Here is a 12,689-nt window from a genome sequence, read left to right on the forward strand (position 1 = left end):
AAGAGAAGTAAGAAATAAATTATTCTTAAATGGGAAATTAATCATTCCTTGTCCTATAATTTACCACTCATAACAAGTTGAGTTGCATCTTGCTTGTTTTGGCTCAAAATTACAGCACCATAATTTGTTTATCTTTTGTACATCTTTAATCTTTTATGTTTAAAAATGGACCAAAGAAGCCTTAGAACAGATACTTTTCTGAAAATCAATTAATAAAGAGAAACAACTTTTAAAATTTCAAATAAAAGCTACCTCCTCTCTGGCAACTCTCAAGGCAGAGTCCAGATCTTGTTGCTGATAAAGTAAACCGGAAGTATTTTCTCCCTCAGAGCTGCTTATTCGAGAGTACAGTGCACTTTTAGAGATGGAAACATCAGTGGTGATTGCAGGGTCTCTCTGTTAAAAGATCAAAAGAAGATGGTGATAAACAAACTGCCACAATAGCATTTCAATCAATCATTTTAGGATGAGCAGGGAAGGAAGTGGGCAAGGCAGGACAAACAACGGGGAAAGGTGCTGTTATGATGCATGGAAAGCAGGTATCTGAATCTACCTCTGCTGGTATCATACAGATGTCAGTATGATTGGATCTTAAAAGTATAAAATGTGTAGAACAGATTGAAGAAGCATGACTAAATAAAACAATGAAAGCAGAGACCCAGAGAAAATGAACAAAACAGCCAGAATACAGGATTAATTCCCTAATAAACTTATTTATGGAAAGCATGCTTTCTGATGAAGACCCAAAGAACAGTGCACTGGTTCTGGTCTAACAGGGGTTATACACGAAACCACAAATACATTGTTATGAATTCTGATCTTTCTTCTACCAGTACCACATAGGTTTTATTCACTCGGATGTGGGAGACACCAGTCTACTGGCATAAGAGAGTGAGGAGGAAAGGTCATAGTTGTTTTTTTTTTTAAAAAATCTATCTGCTGAAATACCTAAGCCTACTCCTCACCAAAATCTTCCCTAACTCTCATCCAAGGCACTGACTATTCTTGCTATCATTCCCTCCAGGGCAAGTATCACACAGGACATAGGCTGGCACCTGCTGGATTCCTACTAGCAGTGCAGTGGTTTGTTCACACTAGCAGTATCTAATCAAAGCCCCCGGTGGCACAATGGGTTAAACCCTTGTGCCGGCAGGACTGAAAACCGACAGGTCACATCTTCAGCTCCCCATATGGGGACATGAGAGAAGCCTCCCAGATAGTAAAACATCGAAACATTTGGGCGTCCCCTGGGCAACGTCCTTGCAGACAGCCAATTCTCTCTCACACCAGAAGCGACTTACAGTTTCTCAAGTTGCTCCTGACACGAAAAAACACCCCTCAAAAACAAGGCAGACAAAGCACAGATCTAGTGCAAACTTAGGGATTTTTTTCAGTTCTGTTCAACTACATGTGCTGTATTTACATTTCTATGTTTCTGCAGATGAAAATATGGACAAGGCTGTTAGCAGTGGAAGGAGGGGATTTTTCAAGGTTGGGCTAAAGCTGGGGTGGGCAACTGCAAACAGGAGAATGATTATTTTTCCTTCCTGTGTCTGTCTGGTGGGTTGATCATCGTCATCCCTCCTCTCTTTCAGAAGGAAATTAAAAACATGGATATGGGACCAGGCCTTTGGGTAATCTGGCAGACTGACAAGGACAATGACGACTAAAGCTTTGGAAATGGACTATGATAAGCAGAATGAATTTATTAATTACGGACTTGGCAAAACGATGGCCACCAGGCTGGCTTTTTATTGTATTAATGTAATATTTTTAACTTTATAATTATTGTTATTATGTATTTTTTGTGTTGAATTGTAGGCATCAAACGTATGCCGGTTGGAAGCCGCCCTGAGTCCCCCGAAGGGGGTTGAGAAGGGCGGGGTAGAAGTTCCCGAAATAAATAAATAAATAAATGTCTATTTGCCATTTGGTTACTGGTCTTTTTGTCAATTTTGGGGAAGTGGAGGGGGGTCAATAGAGGAAAACTGCTGCCTTTTAAGGTGGTTTTAGGGCAAAAATGGACACAAAAATCATCCTGAAAAGGTTTTTTTTTAAAAAAAAAACAAAACAAACTTAAGAGCAATATGAGAGTTTTGCAGGGTTCCAATGGGACCCCAAGGGCCATCTGTAGCCTGTGGGTTGCACTTAATCCATCCTTGTGTTAATGGGTGCCTGAATGTTGAAGAACTCCAAAGCAGGACACATCCTAAAGTAAGCATTGTCAGTCACATAAGACCATCAAAGAAGAATCCAAGGAAGCCATCACCACTTTGCCTCACTGCTTCTGACTTAAGATCGAGTTATTTAAACCATCCACTTGCCTCATATTGTTCTGATAAAAAGCAGGGAACAAATACTAGGCAACATAGGGTAGCAATATCAGCAAGATCTTCATACTCAATCTGCAAAGTTCATGCAATGCAATCGGATATATGACAATCTACTGTTTTGATATAGACCACCAAGAATAGCAAATAAATTTTCTGATTTCACATTATAAATGCACATAATATTCTACACTTTTGCATAAAGAAAAAAAGCAGGCTGAACATATAAGAAGCATTACTACCATGCCATTTTTGATTTTTTACAGGCACATGCACACCATGATTACAAAAGGAGTGACCACAGATCACCGTATATGCTCCCCTGGCAAACTTGAGTGAAGTTTGCTACTTCACTTCTCTGAAGATGCCAGCCACAGATACAGGCAAAACATGAGGAGAAAATGCTGCTAGAACATGGCCATACAGCCCGGAAACCACACAACACTCTAACTTCACTCCTGCTTCCTTCGTAAATCAGATCTTTTGAAAAATATGCAGAGCTCTGGGAATGTGACTGGCAAAGGAAAAGGGAAAATATGGTGGTTCCCTAACATGCCTTGTTGTTTTACAGATTCAAGAGCCAGCTTTCAAGGGGCAGGGGGACACATTTTGTTTCCTTTGGTCATCTTTCTTTCTAAAAGTATTTGTGAAGTCAATTCACTGAATAGATCTACTGGCAGAACGAAGCAGGCCATGAACACAAAATGTAAACAAAGGTCACTTAAAGTGTTTTGTTCCTTGAAACTACCAGCGCTGTCATCATATTGCCAATAAGAGAGTTTTACGATCTTGTTTGATGTCATTTAGAACTCAAACACACTATCCCAAATCAAACCAACAGTTGGCTTTCGTATTAGTGTTGCAGCAAATTTACTTGGAGTTTAATTCAAGATATTACAGAAGCTAGGCACTGAAGAAAACCTATAAGATAGGTTCAGCACCTGGATAGCTCCTTTAAAGACAGGAATAAATGTCAAAGTAGGTTCTCTGTGACATCTGGCCAAATGAGACTTTGTCCAGTTACTTCCTATTAAGATATTATTATTATAGGACCAAAATAAATTAATAGACTTTGAGCCAATTGCTAGCTGCACGTAGATAGACAAATTGAACTAACTTCTGAATGGTGTTAACAGCTTTGTAAATCCCACTAATTCAAGTGGTCTACACTAGAAGTTATTAGCAATTAGATTTAGACAGCAATAATGTTACCTGGTTGTTGTAGGTTTTTTTGGCTGTATGGCCATGTTCTAGAAGCATTCTCTCCTGGCATTTCACCTGCATCTATGGCAGGCATCCTCAGAGATAACCTCTGAGGATGCCTCCCATAGATACAGGTGAAACATCAGGAGATAATGCTTCTCGAACATACAGCCCAAAAAACCTACAACAATCCAGTGATTCCGGCCATGAAAGCCTTTGACAATACACTAACATTACCACTCAATAGTAGCACATTTGGGGTTGTATCTTTTTCCGGAATGTAAGACTTGCAATTTAATTTAGAAATAATTAAGAAAACTATACAGAATTTTTTACTTTTGGATAAAAGAAATCCTAAGACACACAGCTGCATGATCTTCAGAAGTACCCTCCACCAAGATGGATTAAAGTTGTTATATAGTCCCTAGCAGATCCTATTACAACTAATCTGCACTTATTCCTTAGCTACTGTAAGTCAGTGTGTCTTCCTGAAGATTTGTCTATTGTTTGTTTAGTTGACCTTGGCAATTGCTGCTTGGAATGGGAAGTTAATGATCAAACAGGATGCTTTCCAACCTGACACCAGAAAAACACAAAGGCTACAATAAAATTAGAGATTTCCTGTATGTCATTTTTTTCTTTTTGTATTCTCCATCAAGGTCAGAAAAATCTCTTATCTTGATTGTTGATAGTAACAAGAATGTTGCAATTAGAATATATGCAGTTAGAAAACAACTCAGTCCACTGCCGAATATCTTCTTGTTCCATGTAGGAAAAATATCTATTATTCCATCTACAATTTGTATATAATAATATTCTTTTAAAATACTTAAGTTTGAAAAATTTCTTGTATGTAAAATAATGTTCTGTGTACTACAAGCTGTAATATTGTACAATATTATATGCATAAAGTAGGGCCTAAAGTCTCAATTGGTAGGGTATTAAAGGTAAAACTTCTTGAACCAAGGTACATCTACATTATGGAATTAATGCAATTTAACACCACAATTTAACACACATTATGGAATTAATGCAATTTAACACCACAGCCCAATACTATGGGATCATGAGAGTTGTAGTTTTACAAGGTCTTTAGTCTGCTCTGACAAAGAGTTTGATGCCTCAACAAATTAAAAATCCCATGTCTCCATAGCACTGAGTAATGGCAGCAAATTAATTCTGAAATGTAGATGCACCCCAAGTAGAGGCTTTTGTTTTGCACCACATTACTCAATGTTCAAAAAGGTATGCAGATTGAAATTTTTATACACATATACAATGTAAATTTGAATTAAATGATTATAAAATAGATTGCTAGCCAACTTGAATTACAGTTGTAAACAAATTTTGGTGTAGGCATTTTCTAAAGGCAGATGCTTCTATCTGTGAGGCAACAACATATTGCATGGCAGAGGTTTATACTTTCTGTATTTTACATCAGATACACCATATTAGTGCAAGTTGAAGTGAAGAATTCTTTTTAGAAGCTCAAACTGAAATGCAATCTCCTTTAACCTGAATTACGGGATAGCCACAATCATATTTCATGCAACCAAAGTTAAGGCAAATGGAGGGAGAATTACATAAATAGATACAAATAAATATTCAAATAGGACATTTATTTATTTATTTACTATATTTATGCTCAAGACGGCTTTACATATAAGCAACTATTCAATGCCTTAAAAACAACATACAATTAAAATACACATTTAAAATTAAAATTAAAATTGAAACACATTAATTTAAAAACATTACATTCTCTATTAAAACCATGCAATCCACAATTGTAATCCGGGGCCATTCCAGTAGACATTGCACATTCATCTATTGAATTTACAATTCTTATCCGAAGACTTGATCCCAAAGCCACATTTTCAAGTTTTGTGAAGGCCAGGAAGGAGGAAGCTGATCTAATATCACTAGGGAGGGAGTTCCACAGTCGAGGGGCCACCACTGAGAAGGCCCTGCCTCTCATCCCCGTCAATCGCACCTGCAAAGGAGGCGGGACTGAGAGCAGGGCCTCCCAGGATAATCTTAATCTCCGAAATGGTTCATAGGGGAGATGCGTTTGGATAGGTATATCCTTTCCAGCGTAGAGGTATGTCCTTTCCAGCCTACTAACTGGACAGAGCCTGGTAGAACCTGCTTTTTCATTTACCAATTTTTAAAGAGAGGTAGTTCTGTCATTTTGCAAAGTTATCTCCAAATTCTATCTTTGCTCATTTTCTTGTTTTAAACATTTCATTTAATAACGTCATTGCATACACTAATGAAAATATACCCTTAAATAAAATGGGGAAAGAAAGATACACACACTCTTTCCATCCTTACCTCTGTCTATATTATGTGGTTTTTAAAAAAATCTAACTGACTAAATGGGGCCCCGGTGATGCAGTGGGTTAAACCCCTGTGCCCGCAGGACTGAAGACCGACAGGTCGCAGGTTCGAATCTGGAGAGGTGGATGAGCTCCCTCTATCAGCTCCAGCTCCTCATGCGGGGACATGAGAGAAGCCTCCTACAAGGATGATAAAAACATCAAAACATCCGGGCATCCCCTGGGCAACATCCTTGCAGACGGCCAATTCTCTCACACCAGAAGCGGCTTGCAGTTTCCCAAGTCGCTCCTGACATGACAAAAAAAAAATCTAACTGACTTTGTATCAGTCCCTCTGCTGCCACCTTTCTCCTACAGAGAATATGATGGTCAATGTTTTCTGAGTCTGACAGCAAGAAGATAAATGGCATATAATTTAACTCGCTTAAAACTGCTCTTTCTCAAGCCATCTGCTTTTGTTTCAAACTCACAAACTCTGATTTTAACACCTATTCAAATGAAATTAAAAAGCCACATTTCTCAGCCTCGTCACACAAAAGAAATTGGTTCCCATATGCTCTTGCACATGTAATTCCCTAACGAACAACAACGCTTAAAAGCCTGTTCATTGCAGTTGATGAAACAGGCAGAAACAGCCCCATTACAAATCGATGGGAAATCTGCTATTGGCTTTAGCAGGAGGTGGATTATGTTCATTAGGTTCATACATTAAGCAGTCGGATTTCAGGCTATCTCATCAGAGCAAACTGTTCATCAAAGAAGAAAAACAAGTGCTTATTTGAATTAGCTTGCTCTCAATAAGCAAAAAAGTAGATCCCCAGTCAAAGCTGCTCAGAAAACAATTATGGTTCTGCAATGTAATGGTTTTTCAAGACAGGTCAAAATCACAATTCACTTGAATCTACAGCTCACTAATCTGAGTATGTAAGTACATTCTTGTAGCATTCACTCACTATGAAAGATAATGTTTCTTTTGTTTCAAAACACCAGTACTACAACCAGCTGTGTTTGGTTGTTATCAGCATTAAACAAAGAAACCCAACCAAACCCCAAACCACAACCCCCTTCTCAAGTAAACTCCCATGAGTTGTGACCTTTGCATTAACATCACCACACGGGACCCTCTCGAACAGCTGCACACATCAAACACACCACTTAAGAACCAACATCGCACTCTAGTTTAGACCACATGCATCACAGGAGCAACGTCACACCAACATGGCAACAGCCAGCATGCTGTAGGCGTATCAGGAAGGAAACACTTTAGATCTCAAAAGAATAAAGGGCATTTGTACAGGGAGGGCTCCATGAGCTTCCTCTCCCCTCCAGATTGTTTTATCCTTATCTCTTAGATGCTTGAGATGTGGGTTGATTGAACATTTAAGCTTTTAATGCCTACAGTGAAACTGGTTTAGATGTCATGTTTAAAACTATTGCTGAAAGAGCAAAATGTTCATCCATACAGAACTCATCACACACTGTAGCAAGGGGCTGGAATGTTACTTTTAAAATACAGAATCTATTCCATTGTTCATTATAACCCCCCAAAGAACAACTCCTTAAAACTGCCTTTTCATGGAGGGAAAAACATGTGTTGCATTGCTCATTGCTTTGGTTGTTATGGATAGGACAGTGGAGTGTAACTGTTTGTCTTGAATGTATATGCAACATTACTCCACCCAAAGAGTTAAGAAAAATGTAATGCACAGATGTGTTATATTAAAATACATATAATTTGTGACTACACTTGCTGAAAAATAAATAATAAATAAATACAACTAATAATAATAATAGACCACATCCTCAGCTGCTGCAAGAAGATCATGCAGACAGACTACAAGCAGAGGCATAACACTGTTGCTCATATGATTCATTGGAACTTGTGCCACAAATACCATCTGCCTGTGACAAAGAACTGGTGGGATCAAATACCTGAAAAAGTTACAGAAAATGAACATGTCAAACTAATCTGGGACTTCTGAATTCAGGCAGATGGAGTTTTGGAATACAATATTCTTGACCTCACAATCGTGTTTAAAAACCATGTATGGATCGTCAATGTTGCAATCCCAGGCAACAGCAGGATTGAAGAGAAACAACTGGAAAAGCTGACACGATATGAGGATTTAAAGATTGAACTGCAAAGACTCTGGCACAAGCCAGTAAAGGTGGTCCCAGTGGTGATCGGCACACTGGGTGCAGTGCCTAAAGACCTTGGCCTGCATTTAAACACAATCTGCGCTTTCTTTGTAATGTTTTTTGTTATCGCTTTGGTTTTTTCTAAGTTTATTTTAAATCCCGAAACTTGACCGTATTCATTGATTGTCTTTATCCATTTTCCTAGGTTTTTCTTTGGCTCTTCTATTATTCCTATTAAGTCGTCTGCAAACGCTCTTATCTTGTAGTCGTGACCTTGGATGCGTGTTCCTTTAATTTCCTTGTCGTCTCTTATTCTATCCAATAAAATCTCTAATGTTAAGATGAAAATTAGTGGGGAAATTGGACAGCCTTGTCTTATTCCTTTCTGAATTTGGATTGTCTCCGTTTGTTTGCCGTTTATTATGATTTTCGCTTCCTGTTTGTCGTATATAGCTCCAATTATGTTTTCAAAATAGTAACCCATATCCATCTCTTTTATTAAAATTTTTATAAAATCCCAATTTACGTTGTCGAAAGCTTTTTCTGCATCCAATGCTAAAAACATTACCTTTTTTTGTATGTTGCTTCCGTAATATTCTATAAGATTTATTATGGTCCTGACGTTGTCTGATTGTGATCTTTTGGGTAGAAACCCTGCTTGCTCTTCTTTGATTCTTTTGCTCAATATTTTTTTCAGTCTTTCTGCAATAATATTCCCTAGTAATTTATAATCTAAATTCAGCAGTGAAATGCGCCTATAATTTTTCACATTTTCTGGGTCGGTATTTTCTTTGTGTATTAAAGTTATCAGCGCTTGCCTCCATGTTTGGGGTGTTTCTCTTTTTTCTCTGATTACATTCATCACTCTCTTAAGAAAGGGGGTTAGTTCATCTTGGAAGGTTTTGTAATAGGTGGCTGTTAGGCCGTCTGGTCCCGGTGCCTTGTCCTTTTTCAGCTCGTTTATTGCCTTTTTGATTTCTTTTTCGGAGATTTCCCTATTCAATTCTTCTCTCTGTTCCTCCGTTATGTGCGTTATATTCCTTTCACCCAAGTATTTATAAATTGCATTTTTGTCTATTTCTTCTGCTTTATATAGTTTCTGGTAAAATTTTTTGAATTGGTTCTTTATCTGGTTTCCTTGCGTGTATGTCTTTTCCCCTTCCTTTAATTTTGTTATAAATGTTGTTTCCCTTCTCTTCCTTAATTTGTTTGACAACCATCTCCCTGGTTTATTTGAGTTTTCGAAATAATCTTGCCTTATGAATTTTAGTTGTTTTGCCCTTTCTTCTTGTTCTAGAAATTCCCTTTGTTTTTGTAATCTCTTCAAATTCTGGATGATTTCTTTATTTTTGGGGTGTTTCTTCAGGTTGGCCTCCTCTTTTGTGATTTCTTTCATTAATTTTTTCTTTTATTTTCTTGATTTTGTTTTTTATTGCTTTTTGTTGTATGAAGTTGCCACGCATCACTGCTTTACTGGCCTCCCAAAGTGTGAACGGATGTATTTCCTGAGTGTTATTTATGTTGAAATATTCTTTCAATAGTTTCCTGTTTCTTTCCACGTCTTCTTCATTTCTTAGTAGATTGTTGTCTAGTCTCCATCTTCTATCCTTTTCTTCTAGTTTTATTTTTATTTCTATTGGACAGTGGTCTGACTCCATTCTTGGTAAGATATTCACTTCTTCTATTTCTGTGGTTAATGATTTTGACACCCAGGCCATGTCTATTCTAGACCACGTTCCATGTCTGGCCGAGTAGTAGGTGTAGTCTTTTTTCTCTTCGTTTCTTCTCCTCCAGATATCTTCTAGGTTCATTTCTGACATTATATTTGTGATCGTTCTGGGTAGTGTACCTCCTCTTTTTTTCTTTTTTTCTTTTCTTCCATCATTTTCATCGTTGCTTCTATCCTTGGATGTGTCTATCACGCCATTGAAATCTCCAATAATAATCAGGTGGTCAAATTCGTGATCACTGATATGGGTTTTTAGTTTTTCTGCAAATTTTGTTTTGGAATCATTTGGGGCATATATGTTGCACAGTAATATTCTCTTGCCTTTTATTGTTATTGTTACCCCTAAGAATCTGCCCTCCTCGTCTTTGAATGCTTGATTTGATGGAATATCTTTATTTATGTAGGTTACCACCCCTCTCTTTTTTTCTGGGGCTGAGGAATAGTATGTCCTCCCTAGGTGTTTGTTGTCTAGGTGTGCTATATGCTTTTGTGCGACATGGGTTTCTTGAAAGGCAATCACGTGATACCGGTTCTTTTTTATTCTGTTAAATACTTTATTTCTTTTATTTTTACAGTTAAAACCATTAATATTGTTTGAGTAGATCTTTATAAAATCCAGTGTTCTTTAGATGTTTCCTAGCTGTGTTGTGTTGTTCTGTTGTTCTCTTTCTTCTCCTGTCTTTTCTTCCTGATCTTCTCCATTACAAAGAAAGAACAGGAAACAATAGGAAAAGACTGGAACATCCAAATAACACAAAAAATAAGGTATCTAGGCATTACTCTCACCGCAAAAAATCTACAATTAATGGAAAATAACTACATAGAAAAATGGAAAAAAATTAAAAAAGATTTAGAAAACTGGGGCACTATGAAATTATCACTACCAGGAAGGATAGCAGCCGTAAAGATGTCAATACTGCCAAAACTAATGTTTCTTTTTCAAAATTTACCAATAATTAGATCCCAAAAAATACTAGATAGCTGGAAGAAAGATATGATGCATTTCATTTGGCAAAAGAAAAAACCGAGAATAAACTATAGGAATATGACAGAAAGGAAAAACAAAGGAGGTCTGGCGACACCAAACATTAAACTATATCATGATTCTTGTGCATTAATCTGGATACACGACTGGGCAAAACTTGAAAAGAAGACGATTTTAAACATAGAAGGGGAAGGATTGAGGTCAGGCTGGCATGCCTATCTGGGTTATGACAAAGCAAAAAAAGAAAAGCATTTCGGAAATCACTTCGTGCGATCATCATTAATCAAAGTTTGGAACAGACATAAAGACAAACTATACAAGAGAACCCCATTATGGCTATCACCACTTGAAGCCTCTCAAAGAAGAACTCTAGGATGGAACGATTGGCCCAAATACAAAGATATAATAAAAAAGGAAGGAGGAGAATTCAAGATCAAAACACAACAAGAACTAAAAAACATAAATAGCAGAATTTCATGGTTTCAATACGAACAAATCAAGGAACATTTTAAGATAGACAAAGAAAAAGGATTTGAAGAAGGTACAAACTTCTGGGACAAGATAATGCAAACTGAAAACAAACTAATTTCAAAGATATACAAAAAACTACTAGAGGAAGAAAGAGATACGGAAAATGGGAAAACCTATATGAGAAAGTGGAAAGAAAATTTAGGAAGAGAAATAAGAAAAGAAGAATGGGAAGAAGTATGGAATAAGAAATTAAAATATTCAAAAGCAATGGAACTTAAAGAAAATTGGTTTAAAATAGCCCATAGGTGGTATTTAACACCACATAGATTAGGCAAATTTAATAAAAACACAAACACAAAATGCTGGAAGTGTAAAAAACAGGAAGGGACATACTACCACCTATGGTGGACCTGCCCGAAAGCACAACACTACTGGAAAAACATACAAAAAGCATTGCAAAAGATACTAAAGATAGATATACCTTGGAAACCAGAAACATTTTTACTAGGGATTCACAGCTTAAAGATGGAAAAAAATAAGGACAAACTTTTATTTTTACTAACAACAGCAGCCAGAATAATATATGCAAAACATTGGAAGGACGAAGAACCACCAGAAGAAGAAGAATGGCTAACAAAGATCTTGGACATAAGAAACATGGATAAACTAACCTATATACTATCAAAAAGAAAGGGCACTCCATCATCGGAAATAGACTGGAAACAAGTAACAATATATTTGACAAAAGAAAAAAACATGACAACAATTATATGAAAAAGATGAAAGCAAAACAAAAGGGGAGAGCAGAAGAAAGACAAAAGAAGAGAAACACAACAGAAAGTAAGAACAAAAGAACAGGAAACACCTCTGGAAGATACCGGGAAGTCAACATCTGATTCACCTCAACCATCCACACACCCCCTCCCCTCACAGTGACTTTTCTAACCCTTTTCTCCTCACCTGCCACGACACCTATATTCAGTAACAACCAAACAGCATTCTTTCTATCCTACCCCCTCTGTACTATCTCCCCCTTCTATTCAACCCATCTTTTACCCTCTCCCCCCCTATATCTCCCCACCTGGATATTGTATGTCTTATATTTTTGTTTTTTATTTTAAAGAAAATTAATAAAGATTATTTTAAACGAAAACACAATCTGCGCTAACAAAATTGCCATCTGCCAGCTGCAGAAGGCCACCTTACTGGGATCTGCATGCATCATTCGCCGATACATCACACAGTCCTAGACACTTGGGAAGTGTCCGACATGTGATCCAATACAACAGCCAGCAGAGTGTCTGTTGTGGATTCATCTTGTTGTGTTTCAAATGATGATGATGTATTTGTATTCCACCCTGTCTTCCCAGGCAGACCGATTGCAAGTAACAAGCCTTGTCGATAACTAACTGATGACCAACATTTGAATCATCCAGCATTCACTGTCTCGGTGGTTAACAGACAGAATCCTCCTTTTATAAATTAGGCCAACA

The 12,689-nt window shown here is 37.3% G+C and overlaps 1 protein-coding gene across 10 annotated transcripts in view; it reads right to left on the reverse strand.

The window, feature by feature from the left end:
• The window catches only part of TACC2 (transforming acidic coiled-coil containing protein 2), a 212,729-nt gene that overhangs the window by 22,356 nt on the left and 177,684 nt on the right, over nt 1-12,689 (reverse strand). For all 10 annotated transcript variants that reach the window (XM_060768557.2, XM_060768563.2, XM_060768556.2 and 7 more), the window contains one exon: nt 253-396. In XM_060768557.2, the coding sequence (XP_060624540.2) occupies nt 253-396 (144 nt within the window). The remainder of the gene's footprint in view (nt 1-252; nt 397-12,689) is intronic.

Source organism: Anolis sagrei, chromosome 3 (assembly GCF_037176765.1).
Source record: "Anolis sagrei isolate rAnoSag1 chromosome 3, rAnoSag1.mat, whole genome shotgun sequence".
Classification (NCBI taxonomy): Eukaryota; Metazoa; Chordata; class Lepidosauria; order Squamata; family Dactyloidae; genus Anolis; species Anolis sagrei.